At 43.2% G+C, this 27,336-nt stretch overlaps 1 protein-coding gene across 1 annotated transcript; it reads right to left on the bottom strand.

The window, feature by feature from the left end:
- Positions 1-160: 160 nt before the first annotated feature.
- nudt7 (nudix (nucleoside diphosphate linked moiety X)-type motif 7) lies at positions 161-25,410 on the bottom strand. Its single transcript, XM_068049084.1, has 4 exons — positions 25,349-25,410; positions 15,472-15,625; positions 2,556-2,714; positions 161-886 (listed from the first exon to the last, which is right to left on the bottom strand). Exons 1-4 carry the CDS (start codon positions 25,363-25,365, stop codon positions 533-535), a joined length of 684 nt encoding a protein of 227 aa, XP_067905185.1. The 5' UTR covers positions 25,366-25,410; the 3' UTR covers positions 161-532.
- Positions 25,411-27,336: the final 1,926 nt, after the last annotated feature.

Raw genomic sequence — 27,336 nt, 5'->3', positions numbered from 1 at the left:
ACCCCATAGGGAAAGAGCAGCTCAGCAGACAAACCACCCTTACTACTCTTAATGCAAGTCTCAGTGGATGATTGAACGACAGAAGTGGTAGAGCACACATACACATTGTAGGATAGCTTAAGTACATAATAGTAAATAAAATAATTTATTATTTTTCTGTATGAGCATCAATTCATTACAATAACATATAATTATATGTTTAAGTGACACATACTTTGCTGAGGTTTCACATCAATCCACAGCATAAGATCGTAACACAAATCATCATAAAACACTGGTAACATCACAAAAGGCTCAACATAGTTAGCCACTGGCTTAAGCAAGACATTAGCATGGAAAACGACAAATTAAAAATGAAAAGTGTAGAAATTGAGAAGACTGCACATAAATTAAATGTTGAATTAAATAATTAAAATGGCTAGTGATAGGCTAACTTAGTGTCTAAAGGCATATTAAGTTTCAGACTTCACTAAAATATTAGCGTTTAACTATTGCCCATTTAAAGACAGAACAAGGAAACATTTCAAAAAGCTCATAGCTTACTCGTGGCATATTTTGCCATAAGATACTTATCCATACTTGCAAAAGGGTCATCTATGTCAAAATCGACCTTAAACAAAGGCTTCTGGCCTAGAGCTATAAAGGCCACAATAATACAAAGTTGGGCAGTGAGTCCCCAGACAGTGAACGACTTTTGCAACTGGCGGTCCTTAAATGTAAAGAAGTGCACCAACATTCCTGCATCATAAGGAGTTGAAGAGTGCTCTTCTGACTTTAAGAAGTGGTACAATGGAAGGATAAACACGTCACTCACTTCATCAGCGTTAGGCTGTGGATGGAATGTATCTCCTATAAATGCCACCACTGGTGTCACCAGAATGTCATCCTGTGGGTGGGAGTGGGGAGGTGGGGGTGAATACAAGGCAAACATTAGGATAAAGTATGAGGGCACAATACATCAGCATACTGGATGTAACAACCAAGACTGACTTTCTTCTGAGTTTTTACAGTGCAAGATGTACAGTAAGACTAACATGCATAAAATAATTGATACCTATTCTGAGTAGGCATAAAGAACTACACTTAATTTGGACACTGGATTGTCGGATTGTCTACTTCACACATGGAGGGTACTGGATGGGAAATGGAAAAAATGTTGCATTGGTGAGCAGGGAATGCTCTTCTGAGGTCAAAGTTGCAGGTCGCTGGTAAAGTACAGGGAGCTTTACTTTGCCCGAGACTATGTTACAGCTGATCTGCAGGTGCTGAATGCTGACGCTGGCAACTCAAAATTGAGAAGTGTTCCATTCTCGAGCATAAATAACCTCATTTCGAAGAACACAACTTCAAAAAAGAAAAACGTCTGCATGTGTTATGGCTCTTATACATAAGGTCAGTGCACCATGCATACTTAAACAGATGGAACCTCCTTTGTTGGCTGACTCGGTCCTACTTTAAATGCTCACTGTAAAGAGATTTCTTTTGGGCCTCCTTATCTCGAGAGACAATGGATACACGCCTGGAGGTGGTCAGTGGTTTGTGAAGCAGCGCCTGGAGTGGCTATAAAGGCCAATTCTGGAGTGACAGGCTCTTCCACAGGTGCTGCAGAGAAATTTGTTTGTTGGGGCTGTTGCACAGACAAATTTCTCTGCAGCACCTGTGGAAGAGCCTGTCACTCCAGAATTGGCCTCATTTCGAAGAATACAACTTCAAAAAAGAAAAACGTCTGCATGTGTTATGGCTCTTATACATAAGGTCAGTGCACCATGCATACTTAAACAGATGGAACCTCCTTTGTTGGCTGACTCGGTCCTACTTTAAATGCTCACTGTAAAGAGATTAAATACATCAATACTGGCCATGTATATATTACACTGCATGTGCCTCACACAAGACTTTGGGTCATGATGATAGGGGGAAGCTTAAGTACAAAGCTAATAGCAGGGAATTTAACAGTTTTGACTTTCGGATAAACATATCTATCTCTCTACAGCAAACGCTCAGTATATCCATTTTGATCCACTAGATTAAAAATTAATCTCCTTAAAGAAATCAATCTTTAATAATTACCACCACTAACTTCTAAAAGAGCCGCCCCATGCATAACAAGCGCTCTTATGATTATTCTGGCAGATGTTCTGCAAGTCAATTAAAGTACTAAAGCGAGCACTAACTTAGTGAATCACAAAGTTAGCAGTACCAGCTTTGTAGAGACCACTTTCTATTGCCCCCATCTCTTCTAGAGTCCATCACATTACTTAAATAGTGCCAAGACCTCTACAATTGGCATGCTTGCCCTGGTAACGAGGAGTTGGAGTGACAATGGGAATGACCAGCTTGACCTCCCACTTTACCCTCCTTCCCTGCAGGGTAAATGCCTAGCCTCCAGAGTAGGAACTTGGAACACAACAGGCACAAAACCCCTGCCATATCAACTCATGAAACATTGTGGTGCACACACATCAACATGTCTCATCCCAAAGGTGCTAATTTGGTTTGGATACCGGATAGCCCTGTGCTGATAGTTGACTGGACAAATACCTGCAGTCATTTACCTTGTTGATAATAGGGACCAGTTTGCAGATAACTTCCACCTGATCTGGAGGAAGGCCGATTTCTTCTTGTGCTTCGCGGAGAGCTGTATCTATGTCACTTCTGTCCTTCTTGTCCTGTTTCCCACCAGGAAAGCAAACTTCTCCGCGGCTGCTGTGCAACTTTAACACCAAAGTCAATTAGTGAGAAATGTTACTGAGCCAAGTTAAATTATTAGAATTTCTCACTGCAGTGCATTGTAAGAGTTTTGCATAACAGCACAACATCTATATTGGTCTTATTCACTCCTTTTGTCATACATATTGTCAGTCATGCAGTTTCTTTCTGTCCCTCCTCTCCTAAAGTCACTGGCTTATGCTGGGGAATGATACAGAGTTCCCTCCAGTACTTTGGCTGAGTGGCCATTCATTTATGACTGAACTGTGAGGGGGCAACACATTTGAGCCCACTTCTGTCCTCTCCCAAGTGTTCAGATCTGTGCTTTCTCGAACAAGGGTCACTATACAGCACCATGGATGGGGAAATCCTGATCGACTTAGCCCTCTCCTCGGCCCAAAGCCACTGAGACAAAGTCTAGCAACCCAACTGCCATCCCGTTCCAGACTGGTAGCTCAGTGGAGACCAGAAATCAGGTATGGGATCTTTATTGTCACTGTAACTTCATTTCACAGTGGAGAGCAAATATCCCATCTGTGCCATGAGAGGATTGGTGTAGTGGTTTATTAACAGTTGCAGAAGTCGGAACTTAGGAACAGTAGTACACCATTAAACCCCTAGAACTGATGTGAACCTCAATTCCATTTATCCACTTTTGTTCGATATCCCTTTATACCCATACCGAACAGAAATTTACCTCAGTCTGAAAGCCCCTATTGAGCCAATATCCACAGCCTTCTGAGGGCGACGGTTCCAGATTTCCACTAACCTTTGAGAAAGTGCTCCTTTTGCTGCAGAATGGCCTAGTTCTTGATTCCTCCACCAGAGGAAATAGTTTCTCTGTAGCCATCTCACCTTCCTTTTAATGTTTTAGACACAAAAAGATGTCAGATGGCTGTTAATCATCTCAGGGTAAAGGCTGCCACTGGCACTTGGAATTGTAAATCTTCACAGAAAACATTTCTTCTGATTTTTATTGATATCAAAATTGTGAATGTATAAAGACTACAAATATGAAATAGAGGAAATCTTCCTTCTATATTTATTATTCTGTCACACAAATAGCAAGTACTAGTACCTTGTACACAGCGGGTAATGAAAATATGGACAAGGCTCCCTACAGAGGCAGTGAAGTTGGCAAAATTTTAAAGTGAATGGATAGCTATTTGTCAAACAAAGGGAGTGAACGGTATGAGAGATATAATGCACGGTATTTCATGGGTGCTGGTGCCATCCAGAAGGACTGTAATGGTGTCCTCCAGTCATGTGCATTATATATTCCCATCTGTTAAGCAAATAATTAAGATTATATTTTTCTGACAACACTGATTATTTTCTAGTATTCCAGTACTACTTGTCAGCAGCTCCGTAACGAGGAAAACCTTACCAGTCTCATCTATTAATTTCTGAATCTTCTGTAACTGGAGCAACCTATCCAGTGTGTTTTTGAGTAGCTATGTAGTATGGTGAGAGGCTTCAGCACTTCCAGCTGCCAACACAGCAATGGAGCAGATAAAGAGAGCAATACCATAAGAGTTGTTTGTGGCATTACCACTTTGGGTGCAGAACTTCCATGATGATACATTGCTACATTACTGGGGACAGTGACTGTGATGGGGTGGGGTGGGGGAGTCACGTGGTGTGGAGCTATGAAGTCAAAGGTATTCTGTCCATTTCAGCAGTTTCTGCTTTTTTTCATATTTGCAGCTTGTGCATTTTTCTTTATGAAGGGCTATTTGAAGCCTCAAATGTGTTTTGTCCTGGCAACCCTGGAAATCTAGAATAAAATATTTTCCTGTAGAAGGCAGCAATAAAACCCAGTATCACCGCAGTAAATGAGTCGTGCAGCACAGTGGTACTTCAGTTTACATTCAATCATATGAATGCTCCTTTATACCAGGAAACCACCACTATCAGCGGAATGAAGTTGTCCCAAACGTATCCCTCTTGTCTGCACATTATAAAATATGTGTCTCAGGAACATAATAGACATTATGGTTCAGACAGCATCTGAGCCTCTCAAAGTGTTGCTGCCCAAAAAAGACACCAATCTGTGTGTTATGTAGTTTGCTGTACACTGATTAATGTTTCCCTCTAACTGGATGTGGACTGTCATTCAATATATTCATAGCCCTTATATCGGAGTTGGGAAACATATAACATATACTTTATTATACATCTTTACCCATTATTCAAATCCATGAAGACATCTGCTGCAGACAAAAATAAGGACCCAACATGGAACAAAGCCTCTGCAATGCACAATGTATTGATTTCTTTAAATTCATCTATTTCATGAGACTGATTTTTGTAATCTCTTTTTAGAGTTCAGATAATGACTGGAACCAAAGCTATCTAAATCCCTTTAATGGGATTACTTACCAACTTGCATCTACTCCTGAGTACTCAATATTTTCTGTTTTATTCCTGTTTCATATGTCTATAATATTCCAATACTTGTGGTTCTTCAAAATTTCTCAGTCGAGTCATTTTGGGGTTAAAAATCATGCCGCAATTTCGCCAGGAAAATTTTTAACGAAACAACATACTATTTAAAAAGTTCTGGCAGCATCTGTGGAAAGAGAAGCAGAGTTTACATTTCGGGTCAGTGACCCTTCATCGGAACTGACAAATATTAGAAAAGTCACAGGTGATAAGCAAGTGAGGTGGGGGTGGGGCAAGAGATAACAAAGGAGGTCTAGATTGGACCAGGCCACATAGCTGACCAAAAGGTCACGGAGCAAAGGCAAACAATATGTTAATGGTGTGTTGAAAGACAAAGCATTAGTACAGATTAGGTGTAAATACACTGAATATTGAACAGCAGCAAGTGCAAACCTGAAAAAAAAATTCAGTTTTTTTCAGGTTTGCACTTGCTGCTGTTCAATATTCAGTGTATTTACACCTAATCTGTACTAATGCTTTGTCTTTCAATACACCATTAACATATTGTTTGCCTTTGCTCCGTGACCTTTTGGTCAGCTATGTAGCCTGGTCCAATCTAGACCTCCTTTGTTATCTCTTGCCCCACCCCCACCTCACTTGCTTATAACCTGTGACTTTTCTAATATTTGTCAGTTCCGATGAAGGGTCACTGACCCGAAACGTTAACTCTGCTTCTCTTTCCACAGATGCTGCCAGACCTGCTGAGTGGTTCCAGCATTTCTTGTTTTTATTTCAGATTTCCAGCATCCGCAGTATTTTGCTTTTATTCTATTTAAAAACCTTGAAGGATGCTACCTTTAACATACTGTAGACTGCAAGCTATCCTTTTCATTATTTATAAATAATAGCTAATTACCTACAACTTGCACATTAAGATAATGCCTATCTGAATTCTGGCATTTGGGGCGGCACAGTGGCGCAGTGGTTAGCACCGCAGCCTCACAGCTCCAGGGAGCCGGGTTCGATTCCGGGTACTGCCTGTGTGGAGTTTGCAAGTTCTCCCTGTGTCTGCGTGGGTTTTCTCCGGGTGCTCCGGTTTCCTCCCACAAGCCAAAGACTTGCAGGTTGATAGGTAAATTGGCCATTATAAATTGTCACTAGTATAGGTAGGTGGTAGGGAAATATAGGGACAGGTGGGGATGTTTGGTAGGAATATGGGATTAGTGTAGGATTAGTATAAATGGGTGGTTGATGTTCGGCACAGGCTCGGTGGGCCGAAGGGCCTGTTTCAGTGCTGTATCTCTAATCTAATCTAATCTAATCTTAATTTTTTTCTGACATTAAACAGTCCTCAGAAATCATGAAATGTCACCTCATCATCTACCTCTATCTAATTTGCATGACAATAACTATGAATCAAACTAGGATTGGTTGGATTGTTAGTTAATGATCATGAGAACTGGACAGTGAAATCAGTATTACTGTAACTTTAGCAGGTGATTATTATTATGCTGACAGGTTAATACTGAGGGGAGGAGAAAGTGCATTCAGTGCAAAAGGCCTTTAAACTAGCACTGCAGGTTTCAGCCTTGGGTCAGTAATAACACTCTTGTCTCTGAGAAAGCAGGTTGTGGGCTTAAGCCCCATACCCAAGATGTATGCAAATAATCTGCTTGACACTTCACTGCTGTCCTGAAAGAGTGCTGCACTTTGGGATAAAGGCCTGCTTAGGTCAGGAAAAAGAACCTGCCCGAACCCAACCGATCCACAGAGGACCCGAGCCTCTCCAATTTCACCTCGAGCCCGACTCGACCCGAGCCAAGCCCGACCCATCCCTTTACTTACCTTCCGACTGGGAAGCTCCGCGAAGCTGCAGTGCATGCGTGATGATGTCATAGTGGCGTCACTCACTCACTGCGCAGACTCAGTTTCGTCCCAAACTCCCAGCTCAGGTAAGTTTTTTAATTTCAATTCTTACTGGCAGAGCACTTACAGTGTGTGTCCGGCCCAACCTGACCTGGACTCGGCCCGACCCAACCAGAGCCCGAAAGCCAGACCCGGAAGAGGGGCCCGACCCGAACCAGACACATGTCGTCAGGTCATGTCGGGCAGCAGGCCTTTACTTTGGGAATGTCTTCCTTCAGCTCACTATTAAACCGAGGCCTCATGTACCTTCTCCAGAGAGCACAAAACATCCCATGCCACTATCAAAGAACAGCAGGGGAGTTCTCTCGATGTCCTGACCAATATTTATTCCTTAACCAACACCACAACAGATGTCTGGCCATTTATCACAATGGTCTTTGTGGAACCTTGCTGTGTGCAAGTAGGCAACCATGTTTCTCTTCATAACAGCAAGCTTCACTGCTATAAAATGCTTCAGGACACAGTGAGGTGCTGATCGGTGGTGCATAAACTTAAGTTCATTCTTCTTTTCATTTAATATAAGGATTAGTGGAAGCATATAACACAATTTTTTTTTGAGTATTGCTGAAAATAGAGACATGTTGAAGCTTTTCGTCTTGCATTCATCAGGACAATCTGCAACAATAGCAATGTAAGGGAAAGCAACAACTTTATACCGTATGAGAAGAGTGTGCTGATTGGTTGGCAAGTGACCTCTGGTTGGTAGAGGTGTTGTCATGGAGAATGCGCCAGTTTATGGTGACCGACAATTAACTGTCAAGCTTTGCTTGAAATTTAAACCAGGCAGATTGACTCTGGTCAAGGCCTTGCCCTGAGGAATGAACCAGCAAATGGCTGTCACTTATTTTGTTTAGCTGTGTGTACATGTTCTTTCTGTCTGTGTATTAATATATGTAGCTTCCAGGATGCGCAAATACGCCACACTTAATCTTTAATTGGTTGTCAGCGTAATTCTTAGCACACTGAGGATTATTTAGCAAATGCTGTCCAATCGCAGAATCGCACCTAATGTTGGACACTGTTTTGAGTTTTGCAAGCACGGGCTGGTTGGGTATGGCATGTACCTTGACCATTGCGAACAGCGAAAGGGACATATTGTTTGAAACGATCCACCGGTTTTTGGGACATACTGGCCTCTATACCTAGCATTACACTGGTATTAAAATTCATATATCACATTACTCATTTGTGTGATAGGCAGACAGCTTTTTGGCTTGACGGCAGCATCCTGTTCGTGGCGAACACCACACATGTTGCTACTGCATAGTAGCAGCGAGAAACAAAGCCAGCTGCTACTATGCAGTACAACATGTGTGATGTTTGCCACTAACAGGATGCTGCCGTCAAGCCAAAAAGACGTCCTGCCTATCACACAAATGAGTAAAGTGATATGTGAATTCCAATGCCAGTGTGATGCTAGGTATATAGGCTGTACATCCCAAAGACTAGCGGTTCATATCAAACAACATGTCCCTTCTGCTGTTCGCAATGGCCAAGGTACAGGCCATACCCAACCAGCCCATGCTTGCAAAACTCAAAACACAGTGTCCAATATGAGATGTAATTCCGTGATTGGACAGTATTTGCTAAATAATCTTCAGTGTGCTAAGAATTATGCTGACAACCAATTTAAGATTGTCAGTAGGGCTCGCAGTGTGGCGCATTTGTGCATACTGGTAGCTACATATACTAATACACAGAGCCATGTTATTTGCAGACAGAAAGAACATGTAACACACATTGTGCCTGTTTCAGCTAAAGAAAATAAGTGACAGCCATTTGCTGGTTCATTCCTCAGGGCAATACCTTGAACAAGCAGAGTCAAGCTACTTGGTTTCTTTCTAACCAGTATTCAGTTCTGAGTACCGATGGGAGAGGGGTTCCTCTGGAGAGTGCAGCGAGAGTCATGACCAGAGCACCATGGGGGTTTGGCTGTGCACAGAGGGAGGTGAAGAGACAAGAGAGCAATAGTGGTAGGGAATTTTATAGTTAGGGGAACAGACAGGCTTTTCTGTGGTTGCAGACGTGATTCCAGGATGGCGCGTTGCCCTGGTGCAAGGGTCATGGTTACCACCGAGCAGCTAAAGAGCATTCTGGAGGGTAAGGGTGCACAGCCAGAGGTCGTGGTCCACATTGGTACCAACGATATAGGAAGTAGGATGAGGTCCTGCAGACTGAGTTTAGGGAATTAGGAAAGAGATTAGCAAGCAGGGCCTCAAAGGTAGTAATCTCCGGATTACTCCCGAGGCCACGTGCTAGTGAGTATAGAAATAGGAGAATACACCAGATGAAAGTGTGGCTGCAGATATGGTGCAGGAGAGAGGGCTTCAGATTTCTGGAGCATTGGGACCGGTTCTGGGGAAGGTGGGACCTGTACCAGCCGGATGGTCTACACCTGAACAGGACACAGAATGTGGTGGAGGCGGGGTCATTGAATATTTTTAAGGCGGAGGTAGATAGATTCTTGTTAGGCAAGGGAATCAAAGATTATCGGGCGTAGATGGGAGTTTGGAATTTGAGACAGAAACAGATCATCCATGACCTTATTAAATGGTGGAGCAGGATCGATGGGCTGAATGGCCTACTTCCGTTCCTAATGCGTATGGACTGGGACAAATATCCTTGCAGTAAGATTTGTTAGTGCGATTGGGGATGGCCTAAACTAGTTTGGCAGGGGGATGGGTACCTAAGGGCAGTTTCAGATAGGACAATTTCAGGGCATGGAACGGGAGGCAGAAAATTAGCGAGTGACTCTGAAAGACAGAAGAAGCAAAGGTTAAAAAGTGTGCAGCACAAGAATTTTGGCAGTTTTGAAAGGTATTTATTTAAATTCAAGTATAGTAAATAAAGCCGATGAGCTGAGGGCAGATAGACGCATGGCAACATGATATCTTTGTTAGAACGGAAATTTGGTTTAAAGAGGGGCAAAAATGGCAGCTCATCACCCCTGCATATAGATTTTCAGGCAGGATCGAGAGGGGGATGAAAAAAGTTGCTGCATTATTGGTTAAGGAATCAATAACAGCTGTGGGGAGGGATGATATGCTAAATGATTTATCAAATGAGGCCACATGGGTTGAGCTCAGAAATAAAAAAAAGGATAGCCACACTACTAGGACTGTACTATAGACCCCCAGATAGTGAGGGAAATAGAAGAACAAATATGTAGGCAAATTTCTGAGTGCAAAAACTATAGGGCAATAATAGTTGGGGATTTCAACTACCCTAATATCAACTGGGATACAAAAGGTATGAAGGGCACAGAGGGCACAAAATTCTTAAACTGCATTCAAAAGAACTTTTTTAGCCAGCAGGTAACAAGCCCAACGATAGGGGGTGCAATTCTAGATTTAGTCTTTGGTAATGAAGCTGGGCAAGTGGATGAAGCAGCGGTGGATGACTATTTTGGAGATAGTGACCATAATACAGTTATAGTTTTAGCATAACCAAGTAAGAGGACAAAGATAAAACAGGAGGAAAAGTTCTAAATTGGGGGAACGCAAATTTTACAAAACTGAGAGGTGATCTGGTGAAAGTGGACTGGATACAGCTACTTGAAGGAAAATCAGTGGCAAACCAGTGGGAGGCATTCAAAAGTGAGATTCTACAGGCCACAGTGTAGGCATGTCCCACAAAGATAAAGGGTGCTACAGCCAAATCTAGAGCCCCCTGGTTATCTAGAAGCATGCCGGGTAAGTTAAAGCAGAGAAAGAAAGCTTATGACGATCATAAAAAATTTAATGCTTTAGAAAGCCTAGAGGAGTATAGAAAGTGCAGGGGTGAAGTAAAAAAGGAAATTATAAATGCAAAGAAAGGACATGAAAAATTAAATTGCCCCTAGTGTAAGTAGGTGGTAGGGAATATGGGATTACTGTAGGGTTAGTATAAATGGGTGGTTGTTGGTCGGCACAGACTCGGTGGGCCGAAGGGCCTGTTTCAGTGCTGTACCTCTAAATAAGATAAAAATAAAAACCCGAAGATGTTTTATCAGTACACTAAGAGCAAGAGGATAACTAAGGAAAGGATAGGGCCGATCACAGATGTACAAGGAAACTTATACTTGGATGCAGAAGATGTGTGCAGGGTTCTTATTGAGTTTTTTGTCTCTATCTTCACAAGGGAGAGGGATGATGCAGACATCATAGTAAAAGAAGAGGAGTGTGAAATATTAGGTGCGATAAGCATAATGAGAGGAAGTACTAGAAGTCTAACATCCTTGAAAGTGGATAAATTTCCAGGGCCAGATGGATTGCATCCCAGGTTGTTAAAGGAAGCCAGAGAGGATGTGCTGAGGATCATTTTCAAATCCTCACTGGATACGAGTGAGGTGCCAGAGGATTGGAGGTCTGCGAACATTATATCATAGTTTAAAAAGGGTGCGAGGGATATACCAAATAATTATAGGCCGGTCAGTCTGACCTCGGTGGTGGGTAAATTATTAGAATCAATTCCAAGAGACAAGATAAACTGCCACTTAGAAAGGCATGGATTAATCAGGGATAGTCAGCATGGGTTTAAGGGAAGGTCATGACTTACTAACTTGATTGAGTTTTTTGAGGAAGTAACAAGGAGGACTGATGAGGGTAGTACAGTGGATGTGGTCTACATGGATTTTAGTAAGGCATTTAACAAGATCCCACATGGGAGACTGGTCAGAAAAATGAAAGCCCATGGGATACAGGGGAATGTGGCTGGTTGGATCCAAAATTGGCTCAGTGACAGGAAACAAAAGGTAGTAGTCAATGGATGTTTTTTCCAATGGAAAGCTGTTTCCAGTGGCGCTCCACAGGGCTCAGTGTTGGGTCCCTTGCTGTTTGTGGTATATATTAATGATTTGGACTTAAATATGGGAGGCATGATTGGGAAATTTGCTGATGACACAAAAATTGGCCGTTTTTAAAAAAATTATTCATTCATAGGATGTGGGCGTCACTGGCCAAGCCAACATTTATTGCCCATCCCTAATTGCCCTTGAGAAGGTGGTGGTGAGCTGCCTTCTTGAACCGCTGCAGTCTATGTGGGGTAGGCACACCCACAGTGCTGTTAGGAAGGGAGTTCCAGGATTTTGACCCAGCAACAGTGAAGGAACGGCGATATAGTTCCAAGTCAGGATGGTGTGTGACTTGGAGGGGAACTTGCAGGTGGTGGTGTTCCCATGCATTTGCTGCCCCTGTCCTTCTAGTTGGTAGAGGTCGCAGGTTTGGAAGGTGCTGTCTAAGGAGCCTTGGTGCGTTGCGTGTAGTTGATAGTGAAGAGACTCCAGAATGATGTCAATGTTAAGTGGGCGGAAAAGTGGCAAATGGAATTCAATCTGGAGGAATGTGAGGTAATGCATTTGGGGAGGGCAAACAAAGCAAGGGAATACACAATAAACGGGAGGTTATTGGGAGTGGTAGAAGAAATGAGAGACCTTGGAGTGCATGTCCACAGGTCCCTGAAGGTGGCAGGACAGGTAGATAGAGTGAAGAAGGCATATGGAATGCTTTCCTTTATTGGCCAAGGTATAGAATACAAAAGCAGGGATGTAATGCTGGAACTGTATAAAATGCTGGTTAGGCCACAGCTGGAGTACTGCGTACAGTTCTGGTCACATTGCAGGAAGGACATAATTGCTCTGGAAAGAGTGCAGAGGAGATTTACAAGAATGTTGCCAGGGCTTGAAAGTTGCAGCTATGAGGAAAAAGTTGGATCTGCTAGGGTTGTTTTCCTTATAACAGAGGAGGCTGAGGGGTGACTTAATAGAGGTGTACAAAATTATGAAGGGCCTAGTTGGAGTAGCCAGGAATGACCTGTTTCCCCTTGTGAAGAGTTCAATTACGGGAGGCACAGATTTAACGTGATTGGTAGAAGGATTAGAGGGGACATGAGGATAAACATTTTCACCCAGAGGGTGATGGGTGACTGTAATTCACTGCCAGGAATGATGGTGGAGGCAGAAACCCTCTCAACGTTTTCTAAAAGGTACCTGGACATGCACCTGAAGTGCTCTAACAAGCAAGGCTACGGACCAGGTGCTGGAGGGTGGGGTTAGATTGGGCGGCTAGTTTTATCTGCCGGCAGAGACGCAATGGGCTGAATGGCCTCCTCCTGTGCCATAATATTTTGATGGTTCTATGGTTTAAACTTCAAACAAAGTTTGACAGTTAACGGTCAGTCACCATAAACTGGTACATTCTCCATGGCAACGCCTCTACCGGAATTCACTTGCCAACCCATCAGCACTCTCCTCTCATACAGTATAAAGTTGTTGCTTTCCCTTACATTGGTATTGTTGCGGATTGTCTTGATGAGTGCAATAGAAGCTTCAACATGTCTCTATTTTCAGCAACACTCAAGTTCTGTACTACCAAGCCACAACTTTTTTTTGTTCAAGTACGAGTCCCATGCTGCTATTTCTTTAAAGAAGGTAACTCCAAAGTTAAGTACTGTGAATGGTAAGCGTTTATTCCAAATACCTCCTTGGCAAGTAACTAGGTTTATATCCACTATGTTTGAAAATATTCCAATTTATAAACGCCTTCTATACAGCAGTCAACTTCTTTCCCTTTGCCCAGTGAAACAGCAGGTGGATATGCTCCAGTGACAGAAGCCCTGAGAACCCTGTGGGTCATGTCTCTTCCAATCAAGCCCCGAGAACCCTGTGGGTCATGTCTCTTCCAATCATTGGTATTAATCGGTGACTTCAGCCCGATCAGGAATTGCCTCCTGATTTTTCTCAAGTCTCCACCAGTTTTTTTCCTTTCACAAAACTCAGTGATGGCATAAATAAACAATGAGGTGGACATGCTTGAAATTTGTCTGTCATCCACCAAAGTGTAGCCATTTCTCTCTGAGTGAGTAAATGAGCTAAAACATTGATGCTTCCCCAAAAGTATACATGCCAGCTTGTTAGCTAACAAAAGTTGACAGTCTCAAAAGATAATTCAAAACCAGTTCTGAATACAAGACTGTATTTTCGGTACAGCTTGCAGTTATGTTGAAAGTGCAATGGGTAAAGGTTTGTCATTTTTTCAGTTGCCAGAATATATCCATCAGTCGTAGCACGAATTGCAAAGTGCTGTGGATATATCTCTATTGCTACGTTTGATTATTAAGTCACCTTGAAACGGTTTGCATGATTGTCACAGTGTGCTTTTTTAATATACATTCTAGAGATGGTGCTGTCACTGGTAAGGCCAGCATTTATTACCTATCTCTAGTTGCATTGAGAAGGTCTTCTTCTTGAACCAATGATAAAGATCTGATGCAACTGGATAGTTTGCTAGGCCACTTCAGATGGCAGTTAAGAGTCAACCATGGTAGTTTGGGACTGATCACATATGTAGGCCAGTTCAAGTAAGGACTTTGCTAAAGGACATTTAGGTGAACCAGTTGGGTTTGTACCACAACCTTACAGCTTTATGGTCACTTTTACTGACACCTGCTTTTTATTTCAACTTTTATTTTTTAAAATTAGTTCAATTTCTCAAACATCTGCAGTGGGACTTGAACTTGTATTTTCCAGATTATTAGTTAAGGCCTCAATTACTAATCCAGTACCTTAACCAATGCAATACCATACAAGTTTAATGAGGCACTCTTACACCTCCTCATGAAGCTAGATTTCACTAGGGGCTCCTCTCCCACCTATCCAGTTGATGCTGGATCTCTTCTTGCTCAATTCACATTAAAATATTATCCTTCCCTCCACTCCCAGTTCACATTCGTACAGTTCTTCCCTTGCTCCCTCACCCACAACCCCAACCACACCCTCACCACCCACCCCCAACTCTTCCACCAGACCTCCAGTTCACACTGGCACTCTCCTTCCCTCTCAGTGCTACGTCCAGCTCTAAGTGTGTACAGCTGCTTCAGGGAACATCCAATCTCACTGAACTACCGTGAGAAGCTAGGAGCAGCGCTACGTTAGCAAAATGACATTGAGAGGGGTTGAGGAAGAGTACTGATTTTTGTCCGTAAACTTGGACAAGCGGATACCAGCCTAAGCATGCTGGCTGTCTACGTGAGACATGATTGGCATGCATGTTTATAGATGGGAATACTTTCAAGATTAAATGATATAAAATAAATTGCTAACTGGAACACACTTTGGGGTAAGTGCTTACCATTCACAGTACTTGGCCCGAAAGTAATCTACTTCCTTTGAGGCACCAATTCCCCATGACCTTAAAGGAAAGTCTGTCCTAGTGAATGAAATGAATCATACATTTAATAATTAATTTTAAACTAACAAAATCTAATTACAAAAAAATGCAATTTTAGAAGTGGGGAGCCTCTCAGGAACTATAGAAGGCCTGCTGCCCAACAACCTCACATCCATCAAAACTGAAGGAAAAACTGAGGACAGCATGGGTGCAAATCCTGGATCAGAGCAAAAGATAGGTGAAGCTTCTCACTATTATACAAACTATGATGATCAAACCTATACTTCTCCATTTACCCGTACAGTACCTTCATGGATCTGACTGTGAGCAGTACTTGCAGCTCCTCATTTTTTATCAACAGAGGCACAAGCACTGAAGCCCTGGGAAGGGTCAAGTCTGAGTATTTATTTCCTATATCATATGTCTTCAGCACATGCTTGACCTTCTCTTTAATTGACGCTCTATTAGAAACAAAAGAAGAAACATCACATGCTGAATTACGGCTTGAGTTTTAAGTCTTGCGAGGAATTTTCGTTGCAACTGGATACAGGTATCGCAATTTGCCACAGAGTTGAGTCATGCACCATGAAGGGAACAATTAAAGAAAATATTAAGCTATCTCCTTCCTAGTTCCAAAGACAGCTATGTTTTGGGGTGAAATTCCCTGTCGTATACTGAGAAAACTTGTTCAGGGATTTCAGGCAAAAACTGGCACAAACATTCACAAATATGAACTGGACAAGTAAGAATCTTAAAGATTGAGACAAATTAGTTCAGCTTAAGAGAAAACTGTTTGAAGCGAGTGTTTTCATGGCTGCAATATGAACTTGGGAAGAGGGCATTTAGCTAATTGGTCCAAAATGCTAACCCTGCACCTCACGAAGGGCCGCCCCCGAAGCCCCAACCACCCTCAACGCACAACACAAACCACACCCCCCCACCCCCAACCAAACTCCCTTGCCTCGACAGGGCCCATCCGTTTATCTCCAGCGAGGCCCCAAAAACTTACCCGAGTTACGGGACCATCTCTCCTCTTGCTTCCAATGGTTGGGTGTAGTCCCAGCAATGGTCACCGCTTCCGGTGGCGCTGCTGGGACTAAGAGCTGCCGGCCCATTGATTGGCCAGCAGTTCCATTAGGCAGGACTTCCTGCCTCAAGTAGGTGAAAGTCCCACCCAAGACCAATTAAGGGCCTGGGGAGCGAAAAATCCAAGCCTGGCTCTCCTGGCCCGTAAGAGGTGCGCTCGCCACCAGCTTTTCAGCCAGTGAGCGTGGTCTCGCACCCAACCAAAAATTCCAGCCATAATCTTCCTAAGTATGCTATATCGTTACCTGGATCCTTGTGATTTGATGGAGTTTTGTACTTATTATTCTACATACATGGGTGAGCAGGATTTGGAACAGGTAAGGATACGGGCAGCAGTTTTGAAAGAGGTCATTTATGCAGAATGGAAGGCTTATCAGGAGAAAACTGCAAGTGTCAAGTCTGGCGGTAACAAAAGCATGGATGAGGGATCAGCAGCAGATAGGCAGATGTGGGAGGCAGCGGGAGTTAGGCGATGTTATGAAAGTGAATGGTCTTTGCGATGAAGAGGACATTGGATCAGAAGTGCAACTCAGGTTAAACAGGACATTGAGCTTGTGAACAGTCTGGATCAGCTTGCGATAGTAGTCAGGGAGATGGAACAGAGGGTGAGGGAACAGTGTTTGTGGAAGGGAGTAAAGATGATCAATTAAGACTTCCCAAGCTCATACATTGCCTATGACCTGTTTTCACATCATCTTTCTCATGCAGCTTACAGATACATTATCGTCCCCCTCCACCCCCTTATCTCTGCAATCTTCTTTTTGAATTCTACATATACCAATGTTGTCTCTCCTCTGATGGTAATTAACGTTTCTCAAAAAATGAGTTGGGCTAGAAGCAAGTGAAGAGCTCTCAGCCGTATGTCAGCACTAATTGGGCAATATCTTTCGGAAGTGTCCTAGGGCCCACTGGTGTGTGAAATAAAAATAAGAAGTGGATGAAAGGGGAGCAGGGTGCATTGCTGTCCCCGGGATTTCAGTAACACTAGCAGTGAAATTTCTACATTATATCAACTTGAACTGTAAAAAACCCAGCAGCACAAATATAGAGTTGCTGCTTCCAAATTTGGGACTGTTGAGAAAGGGAAATTTGAGCTGTCCAACACCAAAATGAAATACTGGTGATTACAGCTGTTACTGTGGAACGAATTAGGGTGATGAATTAACAATATTGAACAAGACGCCGACTGTCACAATACTAAACTTTGTTAGTTTAGATGCATTCTTCTCATTTTCATAGAGTTTTGGTATCTAACTATTTTATGAACAATAGGGTGCCCTGAGATTAGGATTAACACACACATCCAATGCACTTGTATGCAATGGAGGGTTTAAAGGGTTAAACAATGGCAGGCTGCATACATTTGGCTTTTACTCCATTGAGTTTAAAAGATTGAGGGGTGAACTAATTGAGGTCTTTGAAATAATGAAGTTTATCTACCCTACTGAAGAAAAGTCAAAACAATTAGGAAAGCAAAGTAGAACTACAAAAGCAAATTATCAAGGAATATAAAAGCAACAGCAAAGCGTCCTACGGACCCATAAATAAATAAATAAAAACCAGGTTAGTGATATGACCACTAAGGGTTGCACACAATAAATTCACAGGTAATTACAGTGAAATGGCAGAAATACAGAATAGTTTATTTGCCTCCATATTTACCAGGCAGACTGACAAGGTGGGCATGACAGAAAAATGGGGGAGGTGAGGGAGATCCATTTAAGGGGAAACAAGATAACACATGAGGGAGAAAGGAGTAGAAGGATATGTTGATAGGGTTAGAGGAAGAATGGGAGGAGGCTTGTGTAGAGCATAAACACCAAGATAGACCAATTAGGCTAAACATTCTGTTTTTGTGCTGTAAATGTCATGTAATACTATGTAATCAAACGTAGAGAAAATAAAACTCCTGGTCCAGATGGATTGCATCCCAACATATTTAAAGTAGTTGGGGAGAGGCAGCAGAGGCACTATTATACACATATAAAATTCATTAGTACTAGGGAAAATGCTAGAATCTAAAGGATCCACTCATAGCACCCTCGTATTTTTCATTTACATCCTCAGTCCCAGTCACATCATCCAAAAGCACAGCTTCAGTTTCTACATGTATGCTGACAACACCCAGTTTTACCTCACCACCAACTCTCTCGACCCATCCACTCACGAAATTGTCAGACTGCTGGTCCAACATCCAGTACTGGATGATCAGAAATTCCTTCCAACTAAATATTGAGAAGCTATGTTTTAGTTCCTGCCACCAATACCATGCTTTAGCCACCGATTCCACTCTTGTCCCTGGCAACTGTTTGAGGCTGAATCAGACTGTTCGCAAACTTGGTGTTATATTTTATGTTGAAATGAGCTTCAGACCACATTACGTGCCATCTCCGTAACATCACCTGATTCCAACCCTGCCTCAGCTCCTTTGCTGCTGGAACTCTCATCGATGCCTTCATTACCTTTAGACTTGACTGTTCCAACACACTCCTGGCTGGTCTCCCACATTCTACCCTCCACAAATTTGAGGGCATGCAAAACTCTGATGCTCATATCCTAACTCACACCAAGCCCTGTTCACCCATCACTCCCTGTGCTTGCTGACCTAAACTGACCTGGTTAAACAATGCCTCAAGTTTAAAATGTTCTTCCTTGTGTTCAAATCCCTCCCTGGCTTCACCCCTTCCTATCTCTGTAACCACCTCTTGGCCCACAACCCTCTGAGATATCTATGCTCCTCCAATTCTGGCTTCTGGGGCATCGGCAATTCTAATCACTCCACCATTGACGACCATATAGCTGCCTTGGCCCTAAGACCTGGAATTTCCTCCCTAAACCTCTCTAGCTCTCTCTCCTCCTTTAAGGTGCTCCTTAAAACCTACCACCTTGACCAAGCTTTTGGTCATCTGACCTAATATCTCCTTACGTAGCTCAGTGTCCATTTTTGCTTTATCATGTTCCTGTGAAGCATCTGGGGATGCTTTAAGTACTTGAAAGGTGCTACATAAATATAAGCTGTTGTTGAAAGTTACTAGTGAATCTACTTCCAGCAGCCTTTCAGACAGAGCACTGCAGATCTTATCAACTCGCTGTGTTAAACAAAACCCCTCTCCTTCTCTCCCCTTTGGCTCGTGCTTGATTTCTGCAGGCCATGACAACATGTGCTTGATGCAAAGCTGAAGTGTGTACCGTTTAATAACCCATATGTATCTGCCATCTGCTCACCTATCAAGAAAACAGCTGATCTTCCACAGAAGTATGTCAAATTTTTTTTTACAAAAAAGCACAGGCAGTGCTACTTACTTCACCAGGAGATTACTGGATTGATGGAGCTCACACTCCCAAAAGCGTTGCTCTCTTCCATCAGTCCAGACCTGCCCCAGGAATTCACAATACTACAGGTCCAGACTAAAGGAGAACAACATCAACCTCATGGTAAACGCACCAGACATGGTCCACTCAATAACTGCAACTCTAGGATTGGCCCACTGCTGCAAAAAGCTGTACACGTCTGCTCTGGAGTATCAGCAGAGCTCAATTTAAACCTTCCTCTGAAACAAAACGAACACATATGTCCCTCTCTGTGATTAACGTGGCTCTGTTCCTGTGAATCATCTGCCCCTTAGGTCTTCCATTATAAAATACATCAATGGATGCAGAGGTTGGAAAACAAATATATTGGCACATGTCCACATCACCAGTAGTTTACTCTCCATAAACTGACAAGCTTGACATGTATTTTGTTGATACAATAAATTTGTTTTTGACAAAAATATGTTCATTCTTTTCTAACTTACTTAGTCTGACTTTAGAGTACGTATATTTCAGTTACGACAACTTAAAATCAATAAAAATTGTTCTTTAAAAGGATAAGTGACAATGTTCAAAATCAGTCTTTTATCAGTAGGAACATAGGAGGAGTAGGCCATTCAGTCCATCGAGCCTGCTCTGCCATTCAAAACGATTATGATTGAGCATCCACTTCAATGTCTTTTTCCCACACTATCCCCATATCCTTTTATGTCATTGGTATTTAGAAATCTATCAATCTCCGCTTTAAACATACTCAATGACTGAGCTTCCACAGCCCTCTGGGATAGAGAATTCCAAAGATACACAACCCTCTGAGTAAAGAAGTTCCTCCTCATCTCGCTCCTAAGTGGCTTCCCTGGTTCTCGATTCCCCAAAAAGAGGGAACATCTTACCTGCACCTACCCTATATATCCCTTTAAGTATTTTGTAGGTTGCAATGAGATCACCTCTCATTCTTCAAAACTCTAGAGAACACAGGCCCAGTTTCCCCAATCTCTCTACATAGGACAGTCCCGCCATCCCAGCAACAAGTCTGGTGAACGTTTGTTGCACTGCCACTATGGAAATAATATCCTTCCTAAGGTAAGGATCAAAACTGCACACAGTACTCCAGGTGCGGTCTAACCAAGGTTCTATACAATTGAAGCAAGACTTCACTACTCCTGTACTCAAATTCCCTTGCAATAAAGTCTAACATACCATTAGCCTTCTTAATTGCTTGCTGAACCTGCATGTTAGCTTTGTGACTTATTGACAAGGACACCTAGGTCCCTTTGTACATCAACACTTTCTAATCTCTTACCATTTAAGAAATACTCCTCTGTTCCTCCTACCAAAGTAGATAACCTCACATTTTTCCACATTATATTCCATCTGCCATGTTCTTGCCCACTCACCAAGTCTGCCCAAATCCCCTTGAAGCCGCTTTGCATCTTCCTCACAACACACATTCCCATCTAATATAAAAGCAAAATACTGTGGATGCTGGAAATCTGAAATAAAAACAAGAAATGCTGGAACCACTCAGCAGGTCTGGCAGCATCTGTGAAAAGAGAAGCAGAGTTAACGTTTCGGGTCAGTGACCCTTCTTCGGAACATTCCCATCTAGTTTTGTGTAATTCGTGAACTTGGAACTATTATATTTGGTCCCCACATCCAAATCATTAATATATATTGTGAACAGCTGGCGCCGCAAGTAGTGATCCTTGAGGTACCCCACTAGTCACAGCCTGCGAGAATGACCAGTTTATTTCTACTCTCTGTTTTCTGCCTGTTAACCATTTCTTAATCCATGCCAGTATATTACCTCCTAACCCACGTGCTTCAATGTTGCTAACCAACCTCCTGTGGGGGACTTTATCAAAAGCCTTCTAAAAATCCATGTATACTATGTCCACTGACTCCCCTTTATCAATTCTGTCAGTAACATCCTCAAAAAACCCCAACAGGTTCGTCAAACATGATTACCTATTCATAAATCCATGTTGACTTTACCAATCAGACCACTGTTATCCAAGTGTCCATTTATCACATCCTTTAGAATAGATTCTAGCATTTTCCGTAGTACTGATGTAAGACTAACAGGTCTGTAGTCCCCTTTTTTCTCTCTCCGTCCCTTCTTAAATAGTGGGGTGACATTAGCTACCTTCCAATCAGCAGGAACCATTCCAGAATCTATAGAATTTTGGAAGATGATCATCAAAGCATCCACTATCTCCATAGCTACTTCTTTCAACACTCTGGGATGTAGAATATCAGGTCCCAGATACTTATCAACCTTCAGCCTCATTAATTTCTCCAATACAACCTTCTTACGAATAGGAATTTACTTCAATTCCTCATTCGTCCTTGTCACTTGGATCTCTCATTCTGGGAGATTTTTTGTATCTTCCTCAGTGAAGACAGACACAAAGTAATCATTTAGCTTCTCTGCCATTTCTCTATTCCCCATTATAAATTCTCCTGACTGTAATGGATCCACAATTTTCTTAGCTAAACATTTCCTTTTTACATACCTGTAGAAGCTTTTACAGTCCATTTTTATGTTTTTTGCTAGTCTACATTCATATTCTATTCTCCCTTTATCAGTTTCTTGGTCCTCCTTTGTTGTATTATAAAATCCACCGGTTTACTACTATCTCTGGCAACTTTGTAGGCCTTTGTTAGCCACAGTTGACTGATTTTTCTTTTTGGGTTTTTTGTACCTTGAAGGGATGTATAGTTGCTGTAAACGATGTAATAATGCTTTAAAGATTATCCATTGTCTATATACTGTCATACCTTTCAATGTATTTTGCCAATCCAACTCAGCCAATTTGCCCCTCATATTTTCATAATTTCCTTTGTTCAAATTTAACACCCTGGCTTCAGATTGAATCACCTTACTTTCAAACATAATGTAAAATTCTATCATATTATGGTCACTCATCCCTAAAGATTCTTTTGCAACAAGATTAATTAGCCTTTGCTCATTACATAATACTAGATCTAAAACAGCCTCTTCTCTAGTTGGTTCCTTAACATACTGCTCTAGAAAACAATCCCGAACACACTCCAGAAACTCGTCCTCCACAGCATTAGTGCTCATTAGGTTTACAGATTGAAGTCACCCATGCTACATGCTTCGCTAATCTCCCACACTACCACTACTGTTTGGTGGCCTATAAACAACTCCTACCAATGTTTGCTGCCCCTTGCAGTTTTTCTGATCTGAGATCCTCCCTTACTAATGTACTGATCCCATCTCTTATTATCAGCACAATACCACCTCCTTTTCCTTTTTGCCTGTCGTTCCATAATGACAAACATCCTTGAATATTCAGTTCCTAGTCTTGCTCACCCTGTAGCCATGTTTCCATAATGGTAATTAGATCATACCCATTTACCTCAATTAATGCCTTTAAATCATCTACCTTGTTGCGAATGCTGCGTGCATTCAGGTAGAGTGCCCTTAACTTTGTCTTTTTGACAGTATTCTGCATTCTAAGCGTAATTGATGCTCACCTTTGTTTTGCCTGCCTCTAATAAAGGTTCCCGTTGTCCTCACTTTCTACCCCACCAGCCTCCACATCCAAAGGATCATCCTCTGCCCCTACCATGTCCTCCCCTCCCTTTAGCATTCCGAAGGGATCATTCCCTCCGCGACACCCTGGTCCACTCCTCCTTTACCCCCGACACCTCGTTCCCTTTCCACAGCATCTTCCCATGCAATCGCAGGAGGTGTAATACCTGCCTTTTACCTCCTCTCTCCTCACTATCCAAGGCCCTAAACACTCCTTTCAGATGAAGTAGCGATTTACTTGTATTTCTTTCAATTTAGTATACTGTATTCGCTGCTCACAATGCAGTCTCCTCTACATTAGGGAGACCAAACGCAGATTAGGTGACTGCTTTGCGGAACATCTTCGCTCAGTCCGAAAATATGACCCCAAGCTTCCTGTTGCTTGCCATTTCAACACACACGCCTGCTCTCATGCCCACATCTCTGTCCTGGGATTGCTGCAGTGTTTCAGTGAACATCAAGGCAAGTTCGAGGAACAGCACCTCATTTACTGATTAGGCACGCTCCAGCCTACTGGACTGAACATTGAGTTCAATAATTTCAGAGCATGACTAGCCCGCCCTTTTTTTTTTAGTTTTACTTTGTATTTTTTATTTTTATTTCATTTTAGTTTAGTTTGTTTCATCATTACATTTTTTTTAAACCATGTGCCTGCCCACTTTTTGTTTTCCATGTTTTGCTTTTGGCTAGGGCTTTCATTATTCTGTCATTTAACACCCTCTCTTCACAAACACTTTGTCTTTCACTACACCATTAACACACTCTTTGTCTTTGCCCCATGACCTCCTTGTCAGTTATTCTCTGTGACCCTCTGTCATATCAACACCTTCTCATTTGTTCTCTTTTACCTCACCCCCACTTTATTTGCTTAAAACCTATTACATTTCTAACCTTTGCAAGTTCTGATGAAAGACCACTGACCTGAAATATTAACTTTGCTTCTCTCTCCAGATGCTGCCAGACCTGCTGAGTATTTCCAGCACTTTTTGGTTTTATTTCAAATTTCCAGCATTTGCAGTATTTTGCTTTTATTCTAATTTTGCTTGCTACTTTTCTACTTCCTGTTACCAGCTTTACTTCCTTCCAATTTGAGCTACCCCTCAGGTTCCCATCCTCCTGACAAGCAAGTATCAAGCCTCCCCAACAGCACTCGCAAATCTCCCTGCAAGGATAGTAGTCCTGGTACTGTTAAGGTGCAACCTGCCCCAGAACCAGTCCCAAAGCCTCAGAAATCTGATACCCTCCCTCCTACACCAATTCTCCAGTGTTCAATCCTTCTATTCCTATGCTCACGAGCATGTGGCACTGGGAGTAATCCTGAAATAGCTCCAGCTGTGTCACCAATGTCCAAACCAAATATATGTTGCAAAAACATACATATGCAATGTAAAATTGATTGCGAGAGGGGACAGGTTAAAACTCTAATGCAGATCCTTGGTTTTGACATCACTATCTGCCTTTCCCTTCTACAGATGTTACTGGGCCTGTCCTGTATTTTCAGCATATTCTGTTTCACCTGCAGATCTCCATCACTGGCAGTTACTCCCACCTTTTATCAGTAAATATCTAAATAGGTATTTTACATAAAATGTGTAGATTTATGTTAAATGATTATAAATTGAAATGTGTAAATTTACATGAAAAAGTTGCTAGAGAAAGTGTAATAACATTAAACGATTGATATATATTGAAACTTGCAAATATGAAACATTCAATATATAGTGAAATGAGTAAAACTTACAATCAATGTTTAATTTTTATTGAAATTTGTAAATATATTATTTGAAATGGAACAATATACATTGGATGGTTAATATATGGAAATTTATAAATATGAAATGTTTAATATATTGTTTTGAATTTATATTAAATGGTTACAATATAGGAATATTTGTAAATATTAAGTGTTTAATATATATTGAAATGTGTAAATTTCCCACCCGCCCAGAAACACCCAACCCCCCCAACAAGCACCCAACCCCCAAACTGCCCTCTCGCGGCCCCCCGATGCTGCTGCTCCGGCGCCCAACGCACCGCCCGTGACCCCGCCCCCACCCAGGCTGCCGTTAATGGCAGCCTGTTGTCAGGGTTACGGGGCCCGGGTTTTCGTCCCTCCGCTTCCTTCCTCCTTCCCGCCCGCCCTCGCAATCTGAGTGCTCCGCAGTGAGCCCTCCAGACTCTCGGCCCGAAGCCCTGTGAATTTATATGGAGAAACATGAGAGACCTTCCATGCTCCGACATCTCACCACCGCTTCAACCGCCGAGCAGTCTTCCTCAAGGGACAACCAACGGCTGAATGGAAAGGGAGCGGCTCCACCTGCAGCGCCGCCTCGCGTCCCGGCATAGTGCCACTCACCCTCCAGACACAGCGCCACCTCGCGTAATAAAAGCAAAATACTGCGGATGCTGGAAATCTGAAAGAAAAACAAGAAATGCTGGAACCACTCAGCAGGTCTGGCAGCATCTGTGGAAAGAGAAGCAGAGTTAACGTTTCGGGTCAGTGACCAATGGAACCTCGCGTCCCGGCATAGTGCCACTCACCCTCCCGGCACAGCGCCCCCTCGCGTCCCGGCATAGTGCCACTCACCCACCCGGCACAGCGCCCCCTCGCGTCCCGGCATAGTGCCATTCACCCACCCGGCACAGCGCCCCCTCGCGTCCCGGCATCGTGCCACTCACCCACCCGGCACAGCGCCCCCTCGCGTCCCGGCATAGTGCCACTCACCCTCCCGGCACAGCGCCCCCTCGCGTCCCGGCATAGTGCCACTCACCCACCCGGCACAGCGCCCCCTCGCGTCCCGGCATAGTGCCATTCACCCACCCGGCACAGCGCCCCCTCGCGTCCCGGCATCGTGCCACTCACCCACCCGGCACAGCGCCCCCTCGCGTCCCGGCACAGCGACACCTCGCGTCCCGGCATAGTGCCACTCACCCACCCGGTACAGCGCCCCCTCGCGTCCCGGCATAGTGCCACTCACCCACCCGGCACAGCGCCCCCTCGCGTCCCGGCATAGTGCCACTCACCCACCCGGCACAGCACCCCCTCGCGACCCGGCATAGTGCCACTCACCCACCCGGCACAGCGCCCCCTCGCGTCCCGGCATAGTGCCACTCACCCTCCCGGCACAGCGCCCCCTCGCGTCCCGGCATAGTGCCACTCACCCACCCGGCACAGCGCCCCCTCGCGTCCCGGCACAGTGCCACTCACCCTCCCGGTACAGCGCTTTCTTGCGTCCGGGATATTGCTGCAGAAACATGTTTCCCAAAAATCTACAGTAAAGGATACTTGCACGAATAGAGCACCAGATCAGGACCCGGAAAATTTACCGAAACACCACATTTATTTTGTTTTACCATGTGGGTTATCATGCGGGCAAGCAGGCCAGTCGTTAGGCTGAATAATAGAATCACAGAATTGTTACAGTGCAGAAGGAGGCCATTCGGCCCATCGTGTCCCCAATGGCTCTCTGAAAGAGCAATTCACTCAGTTCCATTTCCCCTGCCTTTTCCCCATAACCCTGCACATTCTTCCTTTTCATATAACTGTCTAATTCCCTTCTGAATGCTTCAATTGAATCTGTCACACTCTCAGGCTGTGCATTCCAGACCTTAACCACTCGCTGCGTGAAAATTTTTTCCTTATGTCACTTCTGTTTCTCTTACCAAATACTTTAAATCTGTGCCCTCTTGTTCGCGATCCTTTCACGAGTGGTAACAGTTTCTCTCTATCTACTTTGTCCTGACCCCTCATGATTTTGAATACCTCTATCAAATCATATCTCAGCCTACTTTTCTCCAAGGAAAACAGTTCTAACTTCTCCAGTCTATCTTCATAACCGAAGTTCCTCATCACTGGAACCATTCTCGTGAATTTTTTCTGCACTCTGTCTAGAGCACAGCGCCCAGAACTGGATGCAATACTCCAGCTGAGGCCGTACTAGTGTTTATACAAGTTCAACATAACCTCATTGATCTTGTACTCTATGTCCCTATTAATAAAGCCCAGGAGACTGTATGCTTTATTAACCACTCTCTCAACCTGTCCTGCCACGCTCAATAACTTAAGCACATATACACCCAGGTTCATCTGCTCCTGCACCCCCTTTAGAATTGTGTCCTTTATTTTATGTTGTCTCTCCATGTTCTTCCTACCAAAATGAATCACTTCACATTTCTCCACATTGAACTTCATCTGCCACCTGTCTGCCCATT

This window comes from Heterodontus francisci, chromosome 17, assembly GCF_036365525.1.
Source record: "Heterodontus francisci isolate sHetFra1 chromosome 17, sHetFra1.hap1, whole genome shotgun sequence".
Lineage (NCBI taxonomy): Eukaryota > Metazoa > Chordata > Chondrichthyes > Heterodontiformes > Heterodontidae > Heterodontus > Heterodontus francisci.
The sequence above is the reverse complement of the archived record's forward strand: the minus strand, read 5'-3'. Positions and strand labels throughout refer to the sequence as shown.

Bases quoted from the DNA above. Each gene is read 5' to 3' on its own strand.
- nudt7 (XM_068049084.1), bottom strand. The intron at 2,715-15,471 runs GTACTGTACGGG...TTGGTGTTAAAG, and splicing joins TCACAGTCAGATCCATGAAG to TTGCACAGCAGCCGCGGAGA. The intron at 887-2,555 runs GTAAATGACTGC...TCCCACCCACAG, and splicing joins TGGTCCCTATTATCAACAAG to GATGACATTCTGGTGACACC.